The sequence below is a fragment of the Oncorhynchus nerka genome, linkage group LG10, assembly GCF_034236695.1.
Source record: "Oncorhynchus nerka isolate Pitt River linkage group LG10, Oner_Uvic_2.0, whole genome shotgun sequence".
NCBI classification, from domain to species: Eukaryota; Metazoa; Chordata; class Actinopteri; order Salmoniformes; family Salmonidae; genus Oncorhynchus; species Oncorhynchus nerka.
This window is the reverse complement of record NC_088405.1, coordinates 43,631,491-43,654,041: the sequence shown is the minus strand read 5'-3', so window position 1 is coordinate 43,654,041 and position 22,551 is coordinate 43,631,491. Positions and strand designations below refer to the sequence as shown.

Below are 22,551 nucleotides of genomic sequence, written 5' to 3'. Positions count from 1 at the left end.
AAAATCTGCCGTTTCCAGCTACAATAGTCATTTACAGCATTAACAATGTCTACACTGTATTTCTGATCAATTTTATGTTTTTTTAATGGACAAAAAAAACCCGGACATTTCTAAGTGACCCCAAACTTTTGAACCGAAGTGTACTTTAACCTATGGAAGATGAAATTGAAATGGCAGAACTAAAAGTTAAATGAGGACAGGCTACAGTAATTTCAACCCTTACATGGTGACCAGACCAGGCACGCGCATGCACCATGTTACATGCTGACCCCACCACTTGCGCTACGTGCGAATTTACACATACATGTTGAGTTGAGTTTGAGTTTATTTTATTTTTTACAGGGACAGTGCACATTAATCAACGTGTCAAGTGCCTGTTTTAGCCAGCCGGCTCATTTTCAACCGCAGTCCCTGGGCAGGTTATTCAAAACAATTACAATATAAACAATCATTGAGTAGTGTGCACACACAGAGCAACATAGGACAAGCAAGTCATAGCATACAGACAGAGCAACATAGGACAAGCAAGACGTAGCATACAGACAGAGCAACATAGAACAAAAAGCAGCAAGACAAAATTTGTAAAAGCAACAAAGTGTATCCACACCTCACAAGCTACAGACAACAGACAACATGGAAAGAAAGTGGCAATACACAGCTAGGGATTATGATTACAAATCTGATTGACCTTTCTTTAGCCATGTATTCATACATTTTGTGAAAGTATGATAGGTGGTGCAGTTATGTGTGTCTGATGGCAGTGTATTCCAGACATGGGAAGCTCTCATTTACTAAAGGTGCTTTTCCTTAAGGGAACTATACAGTCACCTCTCATGGCAGACCTTGTGGATCTGCTGCCATATGTTTGGGTTGTCTGTTTAACAAAAATACTGAGTGGCGGGGGAGCCAGGCCATTTAGGATCTTGAATACAAGACATGCGTCGGTGTATTGCACAAGACTTTCCCAAACTCGGGAGCTCATGTTTTCTGAGGATGTAACAGTGATGATGACTATTGGGCTTCCTATCAAGCACTTTGAGAGCCTGTTTGTAGACAGACTGAATATGTTTTAATGTTGTACAGCAAGCTTGGGCCCAACTAGTCAAGTACTATGTTAATTGGGGGAGCATCATAGATTTGAAGTACAGTTTTGCTACCTCTGTAGTCAAAGAATTTCGTATAAAACGGAAATTAGCTGAATGACCGTTTCCACAAGCTTTTTAAAAGAGAGGTTGGAATCAAGTATTGTTTACAGACAGATTATTTCACTCATAATTCACTGTATCACAATTCCAGTGGGTCAGAAGTTTACATACACTAAGTTGACTATGCCTTTAAACAGCTTGGAAAATTCCAGAAAATTATGTCATGGCTTTAGAAGCTTCTGATAAGCTAATTGACATCAATTAGTTGATATAATAATTGATATTTTGAAGCAACATCTCAAGACATCAGTTAAAGCATACTTCGAAAGTTATGGCAAAATGGCTTAAGGACAACAAAGTCAAGGTATTAGAGTGGCCATCACAAAGCCCTGATCTCAATCCTATAGAAAATTGTGGGCAGACTTGAAAACGCGTGTGCAGCAAGGAGGCCTACAAACCTGACTCCGTTACACCAGCTCTGTCAAGAGGAATGGGCCAAAATTCACCCAACTTATTGTGGGAAGCTTGTGTAAGGCTACCCAAAACGTTTGACCCAAGTTAAACAATTTAAAGGCTATGCTACCAAATACTAATTGATTGTATGTAAACTTCTGACCCACTGGGAATGTGATGAAAGAAATAAAAGCTGAAATAAATCATTCTCTCTACTATTATTCTGACATTTCACATTCTTAAAATAAAGTGGTGATCCTAACTGACCTAAGACAGGGAATTGTTACTCTGATTAAATGTCAGGAATTGTGAAAAACTGAGTTTAAATGTATTTGGCTAAGGTGTATGTAAACTTCAACTGTATGTGTTTTTAATACAATGCATACAAAGCAGAAAAACGACCGTTTCCAATACTGCCCTACGAAGCAAAAAGGCAGTAACTGCTCATTTGGTCGAAAATGAGTTAATGTATTTTTTCTACATTAAATACATGGTTAATCATGTGAACAAATATCCTGCCTCTATTGTATTGTGTTATGTAGAACATTTGGGTTATGTTAGCAGTAATTGCATAAAGTTACTGTAAAACCAAGGTAAATATAAGCCATTTTTTTTCAATTCCACGCTATGAGCATTTACTGCCTTTTTACTTGGTAGGGCAGAATAATCTGCAGGACAACAAAAATATTTTCATCCCAAATTTGTCTGTCTGACCGCCCACCTCCAACCGCAACATGAAAAATGCTGACCACACTGCAGTGATCTCTGTCGGGACCCGCAGCCCTCTACCTGGGGTTGTTCGGCATGCAAAATTACTTTCAGATCAATGACTGTCAACCCCAGTTACATGCAGTTCGACACTCAAAGAGAGGACAAATCAGTTGTCAGAAAATAAGAGGAATTTTCAAAAGGAAAAACAAAATACAATATGGGCTCGTAACATTGAAATCGCTTTTCTGACCAATGCATGCTACATTTGGATCGTTTTGGTGTCCGCAGACTGATGTACTTGTATCTTAAACATTTGAATCAAGGACCAAAGTGCTTTTTTTTAACATCCCTAATAAATGGCTCCTAGCTTCCATTGCATAGGCTACTTTCTGTCCCTAAGCCTAACCCTGAAACTAAATAATATCAAAACAAAATAGAAATGTTTTTTATAAAACATAACTGAATAAAAACCAGTAAAGTGGATCTAAAAAACCATTTGGGACAGCGTCACAGAGAGGTGAATGGTAGATGTAAAATTAATTGGTGAAATTCTTACAGGTTGACATAAAACCTTCTGTCAGGCTGTTTATATCCACAAGGCCTCAGATTTACTAGCCTGGCTGATGTGACTCACCTGTTACACAGTGAGGGAGAGTTGTGACACAGTGGTCTGGACAGGAATTTGTTTGTTGGTGCAATATTCGCGCAAAAATTATCTTGAGCTTTGATTGGTTCTCTCAAATGTGAATTTTTCCTGGGGCGATTTGAAAATCCAACAGTCATTTTGAAAGGGGGCAGTGCTTTGGGGCTGTCCATGTGGGTGTTTAAGTGAGAAAGACACAGAGGAGAACCAATCAGTAAAAAAAGAACGGCATCGTACCGACAAAATCAAAACAGCCTTTCCAGACTCTGAAGTCCGGAGGACTTCGAGTTTGGTGTCAGCCAGACTACAGGTTTGACACCAGTGATGAGGAACCTTTGAAAGCTCCTTCAAATCCCGACAACCTGCCTACTCGACCCAATCCCCCTTCTCCTTCTCTCTGGAGACCTTCTCCCATTCTTCACTTCCCTCATCAACTCATCCCTGACAACTGGCTGCGCTCGCCTCCTCAAGGAACCAACACTCTACCCCTCTGACGTAAAAAAACAACGGACTAGAAACTATTTGTTTTTCTTTTCTTTCCAAAACACTTGAGTATAATTTTCTTGACTCTAACCTTCAAGGCGGCTCACTAAACTGAGACCGCTCTCCACTATGTCACAGAGGCTCTCCGCTCTGCCAAAGCTGACTCTGTCCTCTGTTCTCATCCTCCTAGATCTATCCTCTGCCTTCGACACCGTGAACCATCAGATCCTCCTCTCCGCCCTCTCAGGGTTGGGCGGATCAGGCTCTGTACACTCTTGGATTGCATCCTACCAGGCAGGCCGCGCCTACCAGGTGACGTGGAGAGAATCTGTGTCTGCACCCTGTGCGCTCACTACTGGTGTACCTTGGCATGACCCCGGACAACACCCTGTCATTCTCTGCAAACATCAAAGCAGTGACTCGCTCCTGTAGGTTCATATGCTCTACAACATCTTGGCCATCCCACCCTTACGGGAGGGACGCTTCTGCTCAGCCCAGTCAAAGCTCTTCTCTGTCCTGGCACACCAACGGTGGAACAAGCTTCGCTCTAAAGTCAGGACAGTGGAGTCCATCTTTCGAAAACGGCTGAAACCCTACCTCATTGAAGAGTATGTTAAATAACCCTCACAGCGCCCCCTGGTTTAAAAGTAGTACATAGAAGCAATAGGGTGCCGTTTGGGACGCAGACACTGTAAAATTGCATTACACTGCACAGTTCCAGAAATAACATTCCTTAGCATGCAACATTACCCTTCCAATTCATTAAGGCCTGAGCTGTGATAACAAACAAAGAGCTATAGACGCCAACACAGGGGTTCCACCTCACCGGGGTTCCACCTCACTGGGCCTCAAAGAACTCCAGTTACACATACGCCACACAGACAGAGGAGGACAGATAGCCTTGGACAATGGGCTATTTGAAGAGGAGGTGGAGGAAGATCGAGGTTGTGGAGGAGGGGAGGGGGAGAGGTGGAGGAGGATGAGGTGGAAGAAGAGACGGAGGAAGAGGTAGAGGAGAGGGAGGGGGAATGGAGGGAGAAGGCGTAAACAAGGTGAAAAGGAGGTTAGAGGACGGGTGTCTACCGGGACTTGTTGGTGAGAAGTTCAGCGTCATAGTACCACTCCACAGTGGGCTCTGGGACAGCGGTGAACTGACAGTGGAAGACAGCCTCCTCATTCTTCAGGACAACCTGGTCCATGGGAGTCACTACTGGCTGGGGGAAACTCTTATCTGAGAGAAAGAGACAGAGAGATAGACACATCACTACATCTGTGGGCATCAGTCCATAAAAACACAACACATGCATCACAGACACATGCAAAACACCCACACTCACACACACACACACTCACATACACACATTTCATACCAGGTTTTACTCAACGTTGCTAACAGCAGTGTGAGGTAGGCAGGGGGCCTTCAGGAGGTTCAGGATGTCAACACCTCTTGGTCCCAGGGAAACGTAATGAGGGCAGTAAGCACATTCCATAACTAGGCTCACGGCAAAACCATGACAGGGCACCCCCCCTACATCCCAAGAACCACACAGGCCATTCTCCCCTATCTTCTCTACCCTATACCAATAGGTCCTTTGATAAATTAAATGAATCTTGTAATTGTTAGAAAGATTCCAGAATGTCTTCTTTGATTAGTTGATGGTCACACTGTAATTAAAGGCAGGCCCAGATTCTAAACTCTGTTTTTTACCATCAGGCCCTAATGGTCTTACATCAGTTAGCACAACATTCGTTTAGGGACTGCGGATCGTGTTGCAAGACAACAGGGCCTAACAGGGCATCCTCTCTCCCCTCCTCCACCACCAGAACCTGTCTGCCAGCCAAACACACCCACTCTCCAGGCCCTGTTTCGGGCTGCAGCTGGCTTGGCGTGCCCAGTGAGGTGTCAGAGTCACAGGGTTTACCTCTAAACACCTAGCCACAGCTTAGGTCAGAAAGTGCAGACTGCAGCGCTTTAAATATGATTTTGGACATTCGTGTCTAATGCCCCTAATCCAGGTCTAATGGATAAGGCTCGTCAGATTTCACAGCAATAAAGAGATGTGGGTGCCAGAAACCCCATTAGGGGGTTCAAAACAGAGAAAAGCTGAACGCTAACTGGGCAGAACAGCACACACCTGGGGCAGACCTTGATTCAAATACTATTTGAAATGTTTGCTTAAGCCTGCCTTAAGAGTGCCAGGTGGACGGGGTTTGGGCATTTGGGAATTTTGTTATTGGTTACACAACAAGCAAGCTCAGTCCAGTGTTGGACGTGATTTCAAACATTATTTGAACCCTAGGTTTGAACTTGTGCCAACCACAATGTGAGCAGGTCATACTGTACTTAGGGACCTGTCCAAAGCTGTCTGTCAACTATTCACACATACTGAAGGACTATGGGAGTGCACTGTACAGCGGGTGGAAACTCAACAATTATCTTTTTTATTGATTTATTTCTTCTCTCCATCCAAGTGCTAATCTGATGTGCGTGCGGTGTGGTGTGTCTATGCGTGCATGCGTGTGTGTAAGCAGAGCAGGTGGCTAATCGGAGTAGAGATCAGGTTCCTCCCATAGATGTGCTCCTGACTGAGTACTGTATTTTGTGCGGTGATGTACTCCAGGGCACATTTCCACACACACATACTGTGTAATGAGCAAAAATGTATACAGAAACCAGGACAAAAATACAGGGACTCGCACTGTGAAATTGTGCTTTTTGAAATAGAACAGAATCACCAAAAATTGAACATACCAGTTAAATGGAATTTCGGGGAATAAACTGAGGAAGCTAATGTTTACATACACAGTACCTTTACAATAAGTGGATTTGTGTGATTTATAGTGCGTGTGAGAGAGTGGCTGTGGCTACTTACATAACTTACATAACGGTAGGCCCTGTAGCAATCACATTACAAGCTCTTTCTTCACACTAACGGTCCACAGCTACACATTCACTGCAGAACAAATCTCATAGTGCCGCCAGGCCTCTAACAGGCCTATCAGGTGACGAAACACACCATGACAGGTGTGAAAATATTTAAGAAAAGTGGAAAATATGCTAACACGCCATAACCTTTCTTTTGTTTTATTAACGTCACACTGTTGCCTGGCTCAACAGAGCAGCAGGCACACTGTGTGTGTGTGTGTGTGTGTGTGTGTGTGTGTGTGTGTGTGTGTGTGTGTGTGTGTGTGTGTGTGTGTGTGTGTGTGTGTGTGTGTGTGTGTGTGTGTGTGTGTGTGTGTGTGTGATTCTTTTGAAGACCATGCTGCAAAAAGGTAGGAACGAGAAAATGCAACTCAGTAATGGGGCCAAATTGCCAGGGGGCCCCAAGTGTGAGCGATGTCAACAAAGAGAACAGGATTATGAAGCAGCATTTACTGAGAAGCAGAGCCCACACACACATATACTAAAACACACACACAGGATAAACGTGTACAGACAAAAAAGATGCATGCATGCACGCACACACGCACACACACACACAACTCCCCCACCCACACATACCTATGATGTTGAGGGTGAAATTGGCGTTGCTGCACACATGGCCGGCTGCATTCTTGGCACAGCAGTAATACAGGCCGTTGTCGTCGGGGCTGGCGCTCTTGAAGGTGAGGGTGCGCTCTTTGTTGTTGATTTGATGGGTCTTCTCTGTCAACCTCATCCCATCCCGAAACCACTGGCACGTAGGCCTGAGGGGGAAGGAGAAGAGAGGAGGCAGTTCAGTGGAAAGTAAAAATCCGTATTTGATATTACAATACACATACTGTAATATGCAGTTGAAGTCGGAAGTTTACATACACCTTAGCCAAGTACATTTAAACTCAGTTTTTCACATTTCCTGAAATGTAATCCTAATAGAAATCCCCTGTCTTAGGTCAGATAGGATCACCACTTTATTTTAAGAATGTGAAATGTCAGAATAATAGTAGAGAGAATGATTATTTCAGCTTTTATTTATTTCATCACATTCCCAGTGGGTTTAGATACACTCAATTAGTATTTGGTAGCATTGCCTTTAAATTGTTTAACTTGGGTCAAACGTTTCGGAGTAGCCTTCCACAAGCTTCCCACAATAAGTTGGGTGAATTTTGGCCCATTCCTCCTGACAGAGCTGGTGTAACTGAGTCAGGTTTGTAGGCCTCCTTGCTCCCACACGCCTTTTCAGTTCTGCCCACAAATTTTCTGTAGGATTGAGGTCAGGGCTTTGTGATGGCCACTCTTTGTTGTCTTTGAGCCATTTGCCACAACTTTGGAAGTATGCTTGGGGTTATTACCATTTGGAAGACCCATTTGCGACCAAGCGTTAACTTAAAACTGATGCCTTGATATGTGTTTCAATATATCTACCATAATTTCCGCACTATAAGCCGCTACTTTATTCCCACGCTTTGAACCTCGCGGTTTATACAATGATGCGGCTAATTTATGGATTTTTCCCGCTTTCACAAGATTCATGCCGCCATAAAACTGAGCACCGTCACATAATGTGACGTAAATCGAGCGCGCTCAAACTTCCCATCATTCTGATTATGGTAGTAATTTTGTCACCCTCATCATGGCAAAGACACGGAGAAATGCATATGATGCAGCTTTCAAGTTGAAGGCGATCGATCTGGCTGTTGGAAAAGGAAATAGAGCTGCTGCACGGGAGCTTGGCCTTAATGAGTCGATGATAAGACGTTGGAAAGCAGCGTGAGGACAACAAAGGCTTTCAGAGGGAAGAAAAGCAGATGGCCCAAAGTATTTGCAGCCACTCGACATCATTGTAAATCGTGCATTTAAGGTGGCGCTCCTTGTTCAGTGGGAGGCTTGGATGACAAGTGGGGAGAAATCCTTCACTAAAACGGGCCGCATGCGAAGAGCAACTTATGGTCAAGTCTGCCAGTGGGTCCTGACAGCGTGGAGCATTGTCAAAAAATCCACTATCATCAACGGGTTTCAAAAAGCTGGACTGCTGCGTGTTGAAGGGGCAGCATGAGCTCAGCGGGGTATTTGCCTCCGGATGAAAGTGACGAGAGCGACAATGAAAACGATCCAACATCGGATGAAGCAATTGTGAGGCTATTCAACTCCGACACCGAAGGAGATGGCTTCAGTGGTTTCAGTGCACAGGAAGAGGAAGATAGTGACCAATGACTTTCCTGGTAGGCCACTGTTTAATTTTTGTTACAAGCCGTGTTTCGTTTAAAGGCTGTGTAAAGTTCATTTGTTTCAATGTACCGGTAGGCACCTGCGGCTTATAGACATGTGCAGCTTATTTATGTACAAAATACATATTTTTTAATAATTCAGTGGGTGCGGTTTATATTCAGGTGCGCTTAATAGTCCAGCAATTACGGTACATAATTTTCCATCCTCATGATGCCATCTATTTTGTGAAGTGCACCAGATCCTCCTGCAGCAAAGCACCCCCACAACATGATGCTGCCACCCCCGTGCTTCATGGTTGGTGGAGGGCTGCAGAGATGGATGTCCTTCTGGAAGGTTCTCCCATCTCTACAGAGGTACTTTAGAGATCTGTCAGAGTGACCATCATGTTCTTGGTCACCTCCTGGACTAAGGCCCTTCTCCCCCGATTGCTCAGTTTGGTCGGGAAGCCAGCTCTAGGAAGAGTCGTGGTAGTTCAAAACTTCTTCCATTTAAGAATGATGGAGGCCACTGTGTTCTTGGGGACCTACAATGCTGCAGAAATATTTTGGTACCCTTCCCCAGATCTGTGCCTCAATATAATCCTGTCTCTGAGCTCTACGGACAATTCCTTAGACCTCATGGCTTGGTTTTTGCTCTGACATGCACTGTCAACTTTGGGACCTTATATAGACAGGTGTGTGCCTTTCCAAATCATGTCCAATCAATTTAATTTACCACAGCTGGACTCCAATCAAGTTGTAGAAACATCTCAAGGATGATCAATGGAAACAGGATGCACCAGAGCTCAATTTCAAGTCTCATAACAAAAGGTCAAAATGTAAATAAAGTATCTGTTTTCTATTTTTTATAAATTTGCTAATATTTCTAAGAACCTGTTTTCGCTTTGTCATTATAGGTTATTGTTTGTAGATTGCAGAGGAACATTTTTTATTTAATGCATTTTAGAATTAAGGCTGTAACGTAACAAAATGTGGAAAAAGTCAAGGGGTCTGAATACTTTCCGAAGCACTGTACATGCACCCCTTGAATTCTGAATTCAAGGTAAAGGAAGAGAGGTGGAGGGGCTCACCGTGGGTGTCCGTCAATGTGGCACCGCAATGTCACTGGTGCAGAGCTCTCGATCTCCGCCTCCGTGGTTGGCTCCTTCAGGGTCACACCCCCACTTTCCAACCCTGTTAAAGGGGGAGGGGGAGGGAGAGAGAGAGAATGACAGAGAGAGAGAGAGCGCGCATGACAGAGTTTGAGAGAGAGACAGAGAGAGAGAGAGAGAGAGAGAATTCAGTTCAGAAACAGTTTGTGTTTTGCAGCGAGGAGAGAGCAGAAAAGAGGGAGAAAGATCAGAGAGAGAAGAGGGAGAGAGGATGAGAGGGACAGGATGAAAATTTAGATAAGTGGTATTCTTAGTCACTTCTCATGAAACACACTGTAACACAGTATCCAGGCTAACTGTGATGTTAATGGTAGCAGCCACACTGAGAAAAGTTCCCTTGCAGTTTTGACCCAATTCCAATGTATAAGGAAAATTCAACAAAAATAGCACATATCTGTCATTATATCAGATTAATCCACCCTACTGGTATGTATCTATGATGTATGATAAAATGAGACTGGCAGATTCTAGTGAAGCATGGCTAAGCTTCCCTAACAGCTCTTTTTTTATTTAACCTTCATCTAACCAGGGGAGTCAGAAGAGATTGACAGCATGAAGCAGTGAGGATCTCCCTCACGGATCCATTCCCACTGAAGTGTAACCAATTGATTTTCGTAATGATAGCGCTTATTAGTCTTTGATTCTCCCCTGCTGTGGTGTGTGACAGCCTGCTTCCCAATGGGAACAGGGTTTCTGGTCAAAAGTAGTGCACTATATAGGGAATATAGGATTCCATTTGGGATGCAACCTCTATATTGGCACTAACTGAGCGTGTAGACTACGCTCATTCATATAATGGTATATACAGTAATACGTGCCTTCATATTTGTCATGCTTAAATGTATGCATTTGACGTAATGAGGGCACATCCATTTAGCCAGTGTGTGTGTGTGTGTGTGTGTGTGTGTGTGTGTGTGTGTGTGTGTGTGTGTGTGTGTGTGTGTTAGTAGCAAGGCTCAAGTCACGCCCACCTGAGAATACAGCACAGTTCAGCTTTCATTTGGCTGTGTTGGCAAAATGGATAAGATTTGTCAACTATTTGTAAATTCACAGACTGCTTTCAAAATAGAAAGGGACAATATTCATACCACTACTTGAGCAAAACACATTTTATCTTGGACTTTACTATCGAGAGAAGTGTGAAACGATGTCTCAAAAGGATGGAGGTATCGCCAGAAATCGTAGACAGGGAACTAAAAAGGTTTTGACCCATGTCTTTATCAAAGTTAATTAAACGCACTGACAAGGCAACGAGATGTAAAGAAAGAAGAGAAAATGATATACCTACAGTAAGCGTTCCCCTTCGTTGGATAGAAAATGTTTGATCATGATTAGATGTTTTGTAAACCTGGGATCATCAACTAGATTCAGCCGCGGGCCGATTCTTTCTAGAGTGGATCGCCGGGGGGGGGGGGGGGGGGGGGGGGCAGGAACATAATTACAAATCACTTGTAGACCGCAATTTGACCCCAAGAATCACAAACAGATATAAGATTTGATCAAAACATAATCATTTCAAACCGTGCTTACAGTTGAAGTCGGAGGTTTACATACACCTTAGCCAAATACATTTCAACTCAGTTTTTCACAATTCCCGACATTTAATCCTGATGTCTTGAGATGTTGCTTCAATATATCCACATCATTTCCCCGCATGATGCCATCTATGTTGTGAAGTGCACCCTCCTGCAGCAAAGCACCCCCACAACATGATGCTGCCACCCCCGTGCTTCATGGTTGGGATGGTGTTCTTTGGCTTGCAAGCCTCCCCATTTTTCCTCCAAACATAACTATGGTCATTATGGCCAAACAGTTATATTTTTGTTTCATCAGACCAGAGTACAATCTTTGTCCCCATGTGCAGCTGCAAACTGTAGTCTGTTTTTTTTATGCCTGTTTTGCTGATTGGCCTTTCAGGTTATGTCGATATAGGACTTGTTTAACTGTGGATATAGATACTTTTGTACCTGTTTCCTCCAGCATCTTCACAAGGTCCTTTGCTGTTGTTCTGGGATTGATTTGCACTTTTCACACCAAAGTACGTTCATCTCTAGGAGACAGAACACGTCTCCTTCCTGAGCGGTATGATTGCTGTGTGGTGTTTATACTTGCGTACTATTTTTTGTACAGATGAACGTGGTACCTTCAGGCGTTTGGAAATTGCTCCCAAGGATGAACTAGACTTGTGGAGGTCTACAAAAGAAATTCTGAGGTCTTGGCTGATTTCTTTTGATTTTCCCATGATGTCAAGCAAAGAGCCACTGAGTTTGAAGGTAGGCCTTGAAATACATCCACAGGTACACCTTCAATTGACTCAAATTATGTCAATTAGCCTATCAGAAGCTTCTAAAGCTTCTAAAGGCACAGTCAACTTAGTCTATGTAAACTTCTGACCCACTGGAATTGTGAAATAATCTGTCTGTAAACAATTGTTGGAAAAATTCCTTGTGTAAGTAAGTAAATGTCCTAACAGAGTTGCCAAAACTATAGTGTGTGAACAAGAAATTTGTGGAGTGGTTGAAAAACGAGTTTTCATGACTCCAACCTAAATGTATGTAAACTTCCGACTTCAACTGCACATCTACCTGGTTTTTCTATGCATCAGCAGGACCAAACAGCAGGCTCAAGGGGGAGGTGTGTGTGTCTTTGTTAACAACAGCTGGTGTGCAATGGCTCAGAGTAAGGAAGTCTTGAGGTTCTGCTTGCCTGAGTTAGAATACTTCATTATAACCTGCAGACCATACTATGTACTAAAATAGTTATTCTATTTTTCGTAGCTGTCTATTTACCACCACAAACTGATACTGACACTAGGACCGCACTCAAAGAGCTGTATAAGGCCAAAAGCAAATAAGAAAACATATGCAGAGGTGTGAGGTGGCGCTCCTAGTGGCAGGGGATTTTAATGCAGGGAAACTGAAATCCATTTTACGTAATTCCTACCAGCAATTCACCTGTGAAACAAACTAGATATGACAAAACTCTATATCATCTTTACTACACACACAGAAAAACATACAAAGCTTTCCCTCACCCTCCATTTGGCAAATCTGACCATAACTCTATCCCCCGAAATCCTGCTGACAAGCAAAAACTCGAACAGGAAGTACCAGCTCAGGTGAATTGGATGCTAAACTACAAAACTGTTTCGCTAGCACAGACTGGAATATGTTACGGGATTCCTCCGATGGCATTGAGGAATTTACCACATCATCCACCAGCTTCATTAATAAGTGCATTGACGACGTTGTCTCCACAGTGACCGTACGTACATATCCCAACCAGAAGCCATGGATTACAGGCAACATCCGCACTGAGCTAGTGTGACGACCCTCCCACTCTGTCTACCGAATTCTCTCTCTTTGCTCTTGTTTTCCTTAATAGGATGTCGGTGGGTGGAGCCGGGAGGGTCGTCAGAGAAATGGGACACACCTGGGCTCGGGTGTGTCCCAGGAAAAATGCATCTCTGCCCCATTCGTTGGAGAGACTCTCTCCATGCAGAAACACTTACAGATTTTGGTTGTGGCATTTATGTGGATGTTTTGTTTGTTTGCGTTGGCACCTTTCAACACTACTCATTATCATATGTATACACACAACCACTCACACTACTGATTACACACACCATTGTTAATTGTATTTACTTTACTTCAGTTAATAATTATATTTTGTTATTCTTTATCTCCACGTTGTCTCCCTTTTGTTCTGAACTTCGAGCCGGTTTGTGACAGCTAGCCTAAAGCTGCCACTTTCAAGGAGCAGGACACTAATCCGGACGCTTATAAGAAATCCCGCTACGACCTCCAACGAACCATCAAAGCGTCGATCCAGGACTAAGATCTAAATTCTACTACGCCTGCTCTGACACTCATCGGATGTGGCAGGGCTTGCAAACTATCACGGATTACAAAGGAAAACCCAGCCGCGAGCTGTCAAGTGACGCAAGCCTACCAGACGAGCGAAATTACTTCCATGCTTGCTTTCGACGCAGGCAACACTGAAACATCATGAGAGCACCAGCTGTTCCGGACGACTGTGTGATCACACTCTCCGTAGCCGATGTGAGTAAGACCTTAAACAGGTTAACATTCACAAGGCCACAGGGCCAGACGGATTTCCAGGACACGTACTCAGAGCATGCACTGACCAGCTGGCAAGTGTCTTCACTGACATTTTCATCCTCTCCCTGACCCAGTCTGTAATACCAACTGTTGACATGAAATGCTTTGAAAGGCTGGTCATGTCTCACATCAACACCATCATTCAAGACACCCCAGTTCTTTTCCAATTCGCATACCATCCCAATAGAGCCACCAATGATGCAATCTCTATTGCACTCCACTGCCCTCTCCCACCTGGACAAGAGGAACACCTATGTGAGAATGCTGTTCATTGACCACAGCTCAGCAGCGTTCAACACCATAGTGCCCTCCAAGTTCATCACTAAGCTAAGGACCCTGCCATCCAGGACCTCTATACCTGGCAGTGTCAGACGAAGGCCCTAAACATTGTGATACTGATACTCTCTGATACTGCAAGGCAAGCAGTTCTAAATCGTTAGTTAAATAGTTAACCAAAAAGCTACTTGGACTATCTGCATTGACCCTTTTTGCAATCACTTTTTTTTGACTCATCACATACGCTGCTACTGTTTATTATCTATCCTGTTGTCTAGTTACTTTATTCCTTGTATATGTACATGTCTATCCCAATTACCTCGTACCTCTGCATATCGATTTGGTACGGGTACCCTGTGTGTATAGCCAAGTTATCGTTACTCATTGTGTATTTATTATAACTTGTATTATTATTATTTTCTATTATGTCTCTATTTTCTGTCTCTCTGCATTGTTGAGAAGGGCCCCCTTAAGTAAGCATTTCACTGAAGGTCTACACCTGTTGTTTTTGAAGCATTTGATTGAATTAGCTAACCGTGACAGAGCGTGCCCTAGTGCTACATCGTCTGTGTGTGTCTTTGTGTGTGTGTGTGTGTGTTTGCAGTATGTCTGATGATGGACTTAGGGATGCTGATTGGCTATGGCTTTCAGTCAAGTCCTCTACTGTTATGAGTGGGTGAGGATGGGGCTCTCACTATGACCTGGGGCCAGACACACACAGACCTGTCATTAGGGGGTGCTGAGAAGGAGGGATGAGGCAAACCTTCCAACCAAGAGGAAACAGTGAGTCACAAAGGGAGAGAGGAGAGGAGACAGTAACAACACCACACAGTCCACAAATACTCATCCATATGGCTGCCATGCCTTGTCAGTCTGCTTGGTAATATGACAGAACACCCTCCACCTGCCACCTTCCATCTACAAAATACATCCATTACTACAGACAGATATTATCTGACTTTTAAACTCTATTGACAATGAATGCTCAACCAAGACAGGAACCAGGGCAATGAAAAGGGGTGGGGGGGGGGGGAAAGAGGAGAAACCTGGCAACCACAACTCATTAGGAGCAACAAGGCTTTATAAAAGCTAGGAGGCAGGCAGAACGCCAGGTCTGCATCGCTAGTGTTAATAACAGAGATGAATGCTAGGACATTGTTAGGACAGAGGCTTAGGGTTATTCACGCCTCGGCGCACCAAGGGACCAATATGTGTGTGTATGTATGGGTTACACTCAATGTGATGATTTGTTGCCATGGTGAATGGTTTCCCTGATGCGGTCAAACCACAGTAACCTGAGTTACGGGTGGATTTGGTCAGAAAAACAGACATAACTGGCTACTGTATTATGGTAAAATGAAAAACATTTCAGGTGGGTATGGACATGATGAATACAGACTCTCCTGCAACTATTCCCCAAGTCGTTGTTGCAAAAGATAATATGAATAGTTTCTTTCCAAAACACTATATATCCCTTTTCAGAAATGTTGGTAAATATGCTTTTATTGTTTAAAGAACTTATGAAAGAGATTGCCTACTGGGCACACCCTGGTTGAATTAACACATTTTCCACGTCATTTCAATGAAATGATGTTGAACCAACCTGGAATAAACATTTAACTGACGTCTGTGCCCAGTGGGTGTTGTGGTTTTTCACCATCTAATCATCACATCGGGTTGTTCAATGACAGACATGTATTTGTTTGAAATCTGTCACTTGATGGTTTCATTTCAGAGAGACAAATAATTATTGCTAAACGCTATATATCCGCCTCACTCTCAGAGAAATAAGTAGTACTGCTAGGTTTTACACAGTCAAATGTAACAAATAACTACATAAAATAACTGCATAAGTGATACATTTGTGACATCGACACAAAAAAAACATTGTTTAAAAAAAATATAACTAGTAATATGAGATCTATATGTAAAACATTTACATTTGACATTTAGTCATTTAGCAGATGCTCTTATCCAGAGGGACTTACAGTACATCTTAAGATAGCTAGGTGAGACAATAACATATCACAGTAAAATATCCAGTGTATGAACATTCCATTCCAGCTAAACAATAGATGTATAGCTTTTTGCAACAACAAAAAAACATTTCGATGCACACCTAAAATATCTGAATAAAAAATCTGAGAACAGCAATATTTTTTAAAACACACACACAATGAAGGTACCCTTAAGCAATAACATGTGGTGAAAAAACACAAATGTGAAAAATGTGGCATTATGGAAATAAGCTCTTCATATGTTCTTCTTAGTCAACTTACCTGGTAAAATAAGGGTTAAAAAAAGAAGGATACACGAACAGCTTTCTAAACATGAGACGTGAAATTACACGAAACAATACAATGTCTTAAAACGTACTGTAGGCTATGTATCCATACAATACTATGTGCTTTACCCATCTCTAATCTTCTATTGTCGCCAAACATAGCTTGGTGCTGTGGAGCCAGTGCTCTCTGTTGGGGGAGGTGTCCATACTCTTCTGATGTGAGTGACAGAAAGTAGACAAGTGAATCGATGGCAAGTTAAAAACAACCCAGAGCGTTGCTGTCTGTCACACATGCATGCACACACACACACACACACACACACACACACACACACACACACACACATTAATGCTGTCTCTCTGCTCAGTGTCAGTCTAGCAGTGTGGGTCTGACAGACATTGGAAGACTGGAGATCGAAGGGCTCACACTGACTGAGCTGCTCTAACGGGGCCTCATTTATAAACTGTGCTTAAGTAAAACATATACCACCAATACATGCGTGCCCCAGTTTCCACGCAAAAGTTCAATTCCTCACCTTTTCTGTGATGGTTTCATACTCAAGAGGTAGCCAATAGGCCAGCAACAAGGAAACCATGCGTCCCATCTCTCGTTTAATTGGATCCACTTCAAAGTAGTAAACAGATAAGCTAGTTGAAATATTTTGCTCTATGTAATCTGATCCAAAGCACAGTTTACGTGGAACAGACGGTTGGTTGTATGCTACTTCTGTATTCTTATTACGTCTGAATACTTTCACTTCAAATTCCTTGAGTAGACAATATTGCACTTACAGTGCAGTGGCAATGAAAAGTATGTGAACCCTTTGGAATTACCTGGATTTCTGTATAAATTGGTCAACAAATTGGATCTGATCTTCATCTAAGTCACGATAGACAAATATAGTGTGCTTAAAATAATTAGACAAATGATTGTATTTTTCTTGTCTATATTGTCCATCATTTAAACATTTACAGTACAGTGTAGGTTGGAAAAAGTATGTGAACCCCTAGGCTAATGAGTTCTCCAAAAGCTAATTGGAGTCAGGAGTCAGCTAACCTGAAGTCCAATCAATGAGATGAGATTGGAGATGTTGGTAAGAGCTGCATTGCCCTATAAAAAACACTCACAAAATGAGTTTGCTAGTCACAAGAAGCATTGCCTGATGTGAACCATGCTTCGAACAAAAGAGATCTCATAAGACCTAAGACAAAGAATTGTTGACTTGCATAAAGCTGGAAAGGGTAACAAAAGTATCTCTAAAAGCCTTGATGTTTGGGCTACTGAGGGGCGCAGTGGTCTAAGGCACTGCATCTCAGTGCAAGAGGCATCACTACAGTCCCTGGTTCGAATCCAGGCTGTATCTCATCCAGCCGTGTTTGGGAGTCCCATAGGGCGGCACGCAGTTTCCCCAGCGTCGTCCGGGTTTGGCCGGGGTAGGCCGTCATTGTAAATAAGAATTTATTCTTAACTGACTTGCCTAGTTAAATAAATAAAAAATAAAAAAATGTTCCTCAGTCCACGGTAAGACAATTTGTCTATAAATGGAGAAAGTTAAGCACTGTTGCTACTCACCCTAGGAGTGGCCGTCCTGCAAAGACGACTGCAAGAGCACAGCGCATTATGCTCAATGAGGTTAAGAAGAATCCTTGAGTTTCAGCTAAAGACTTCCAGAAATCTCTGGAACATGCTAACATCTCTCTTGACGAGTCTACAATACGTAAAACACTAAACAAGAATGAAGGAAGAAGCCACTGCTGTCCAAAAAAAACATTGGTGCACGTCTCATGTTTGCAAAAGTGCACCTGGATGTTCCATAGCGCTACTGGCAAAATATTCTGGACAGATGAAACTACAGTTGAGTTGTTTGGAATCAACACACAACACTATGTGGGCAGAAAAAAAGGCACAGCACAGCACACCAACATCAAAACCTCATCCCAACTGTACAGCATGGTGAAGGGAGCATCATGGTTAGGGGCTGCTTCGTGGCTGAATGGAAGCAAGTCCACGCCGCAATGTTCCAAAATACACTACGGTTCAAAGGTTTGGGGACACTTAGAAATGTCCTTGTTTTTGAAAGAAAAGCATATTTTTTGTCCTTTAAAATAACATCAAATTGATCAGAAATACAGTGTAGACATTGTTAATGACTACTGCAGCTGGAAATGGCAGATTTTTTATGGAATATCTACATAGGCGTACAGAGGCCTATGATCAGCAACCATCACTCCTGTGTTCCAATGGCACGTTGTTAGCTAATCCATATGTAGTATTTTAAAAGGCTAATTGATCATTAGAAAACCCTTTTGCAATGCGAGAAATTGCTAAGAAACTGAAGATCTCGTACAACGCTGTGTTACTTCTCCCTTCACAGAACAGCGCAAACTGGCCCTGACCAAACTGACTCTAACCTACTTATGGCAACCACCGTAAGTAGAAAATGTTTCAGAATTTGCGGGCAGTGCAGCAAAGATTCGAGAAAAGGTCCATGCAAAACATTGTTTTCTTTAAACACTTTGTGTATGTAAGACAACCTAGACCTACAGCAAATATCACTGCAAAATATGAACATTCTGCCATCAGCTCCAAAGACATTTGATCAAGTTCGCTATTGCCTCGGCCTAATTCGAATACTTCCTAAGTGTACAGCAAATAAGGGTAGTTTTAATGTTTGTTCACGCGCGCACAGTTTCAGGACGGGTGTGATTTTTAACGGGAAACATGCGTATGTATGGAGTGCACCAAGTTTATAAATCTCAATATTTTTGTACGTGTGCAGTCTTTTCAGAAATGGCACAAGCAAATATTTAGTGTGAAATTTACGCTACGGTGGCACAAGCAAATATTTAGTGTGAAATTTACGCTACGGTTATAAATGAGGCCCCTGGGCCATATCACATACAGGCAGGCACTGTCTGGATCATTACACCTATACACATGGGGGACTTATTTTGACAGCCAACCACAGGAAATAAAAGAGCTTGAGGTGTAGGGGGTCCTGGGAGACTCCGTAATTCTGCTATCAAACACCACAGATGCTGCTCTCCCAGGTACCTCTGAGATGCTGTGGTGCATTGTGGGGAAAATAAAACATGGAATTCTATTAGGGAGATAGTCCGAATGTGACGGTGAGGAGTGTGTGTGTGTGTGTGTGTGTGTGTGTGTGTGTGTGTGTGTGTGTGTGTGTGTGTGTGTACATTTGGATGTGGGCAGATGCATGCACATACACCGAAGGTGTTTAAAAATCCTAATTTTCAGATTACCCATCTTTCCCACTAGTTCCACATCCCACATCTCGGTACAGTAATCAATCAAGTTCAACCCTACAAACCCTAGGACTAACAAACAAGCTGACAATAGGCTTCCTGTCGCCTCCACTCTTTACCAGTGAGATCAAGTGTTGGCCGGCTTGGATACAAAGGCCTGTTCCAGGGCGCGTTCTCAGGGCATGCACAGATCACCTGGCATTGTCACTGTAAATTTCATCCTTTCTTTGTCCCAGTCTGTAATCCCCACATGTCTTGAGATGAATACAATATTTCCTGTTCCCAATAACTCTCAGGCTTCACGTAACAATTATTTACGCCCTGTAGCACGCACATCTGTAATCATGAAGTGCTTTGAAAGGCTACACATCATGGTACACATCAACTCCATCATTCCAGACACCCTAGCCTTTTAGGGATAGGGGGCAGCATTTTCACTTTGGATGTATTGCGTGCCCATAGTGAACTGCCTCCTACTCTGTCCCAGATGCTAATATATGCATATTATTATTACTATTGGATTGAAAACACTCTGAAGTTTCTAAAACTGTTTGAATTATGTCTGTGAGTATAACAGAACTCATAGGGCAGGCAAACTTCCAAACAAGAAGTGGAAATTCTGGGGCTGGTTAATTTTCAACTCCTCGCCTATTCACATCCAAATAAGATATGGATCTTTTCGTACTTCCCGCGCCTTCCACTAGATGTCATGAATGAAGCCTCTAGTGTGATGTGGGACTGGATGGCAGCTATTTGAGTCACTGGTCTGGCAGAATGCCAGTTCCTGGTTACGAGCAGTAGTCATGATATCGCCTTGCAATCCATTACTCTGTACACAAAAAGAATGCGCCGGTTGGAACGTTATTGGATATATATGATAATAACATCCTGAAGATTGATTCTCTACTTAGTTTGACCAGTTTATTCAACCTGGAATATAACTTTTTGAAGTTTTCTTCCGAGTTCGCCTGGACCAGCGCCAGCTTTTGGACATGTGAACTAAACGTGCTAGCAAAAGTAGCTAATTGGACACTAGTAATTGGACATTATGGAACAAAACAACGATATATTGCGGAACTAGGATTCCTTGCACTGCATTCTGATGAAAGATCATCAAAGGTAAGGCAATATTTATGATGTAATTTCGTATATTTCTGTTCACTCCAACATGGCGGAGAAATATATTTACTTCTGAGCGCCGTCTCAGATTATTGCATGGTATGCTTTTTTCGTAACGTTTAAAAAAAACAGACACAGCGGTTGCATTAAGAACCAGTGTATCTTTAATTATATGTAAAGCATGTATCTTTCGTCAAAGTTTATGATGAGTATTTCTGTTATATGACGTGGCTCTCTGTAATTACTCCGGATATTTTGGAGGCATTTCTGAACATGGCGCCAATGTAAATCGAGATTTGTGGATATAAATATGCATATTATCGAACAAAACATAAATGTATTGTGCAACATGTTGTCATATGAGTGTCATCTGATGAAGATTATCAAAGGTTAGTGATTCATTTTATCTCCAATTCTGCTTTTGTTACTCTATCTTTGGCTGGGAAAAAAGGCTGTGTTTTTTTGGATTTGGTGGTGAACTAACATAAATATACAGTATGTTGTAAAATATTTTAAAAATCGGACACGATGGGTAGATTAACAAGATGTGTATCTTTCATTTGAGGTATTGGACTTGTTAATGTGTGAAAGTTAAAATATTTTTGAATTTCCCGCACTGCCTTTTCAGCGGAATGTTGGGGGGGAGGTTCCGTTAGCGGAACCTGTGTCCTAGACAGGCTAGGCACACTCATATTTGGATACCGCACAAACAGATCCATAGACGATGAAATCTGCCCTCACCCACCTAGATAAGAGGAATACTACATTTGAAGTCGGAAGTTTACATACACCTAGAATGGAGTCATTAAAACTTCAATCACTCCACCATTTTCTTTTTCACAAAATATTGTTTTGGCAAGTCGGTTAGGACATATACTTTTCGCATCACACATGTCATTTTTCCAACAATTGTTTACAGACAGATTATTTCACTTATAATTCACAGTATCACAATTCCAGTGGGTCAGAAATTTACATACACTAATTTGACGGTGCCTTTAAACAGCTTGGAAAATTTCAGAAAATGATGTCATGGCTTTAGAAGTTTCTGATAGGCTAATTGACATAATTTGAGTCAATTGGAGGTGTACCTGTGGATGTATTTCAAGGCCTACCTTCAAACTCAGTGCGTCTTTGCTTGACATCATGGGGAAATCAGCCAAGACCTCCGAAAAAAAATCTGTATAACTGAGTCAGGTTTGTAGGCCTCCTTGTTCGCACACACTTTTTCAGTTCTGCCCACAAATTTTCTATAGGATTGAGGTCAGGTTTTGTGATGGCCACTCCAATACCTTAGCTTTGATGTCCTTAAGCCATTTTGCCACAACTTTGGAAGTATGCTTGGGGTCATTATCCATTTGGAAGACCCATTTGCGACCAAGCTTTAACTTCCTGACTGAGATGTTACTTCAATATATCCACATAATTCTCCTCCATCATGATGCCATCCAATTTGTGAAGTGCACCGGTCCCTCCTGCAGCAAAGCACCCCCACAACATGATGCTGCCACAGCCCCGTGCTTCACGGTTTGGATGGTGTTCTTCGGCTTGCAAGCCTCCCCCTTTGTCCTCCAAACATAACAATGGTCATTATGGCCAAACAGCTTGATAGGCAGCTAGCTAGCAGCTAGGCTAGCTGCTACGCCAAATATCTCTTCAGATCTGGCCTTGGTTGGAAAGATCACTGGAGAGAGACTAGCAGTCCCAGCAATTGAGGCCATCTGCGTCGTGAGATACAAACTAAAAA

At 42.6% G+C, this 22,551-nt stretch overlaps 1 protein-coding gene across 1 annotated transcript in view; it reads right to left on the bottom strand.

Moving 5' to 3' along the window:
* Positions 1 to 22,551, bottom strand: part of LOC115135365 (inactive tyrosine-protein kinase 7-like) — a 211,400-nt gene that overhangs the window by 60,347 nt on the left and 128,502 nt on the right. Inside the window, exons 3-5 of the mRNA XM_029669993.2 lie at positions 9,657 to 9,759; positions 6,941 to 7,125; positions 4,519 to 4,666 (exon numbers count right to left, since the gene is read on the bottom strand). Coding sequence (XP_029525853.1) covers positions 4,519 to 4,666; positions 6,941 to 7,125; positions 9,657 to 9,759 — 436 coding nt within the window. The remainder of the gene's footprint in view (positions 1 to 4,518; positions 4,667 to 6,940; positions 7,126 to 9,656; positions 9,760 to 22,551) is intronic.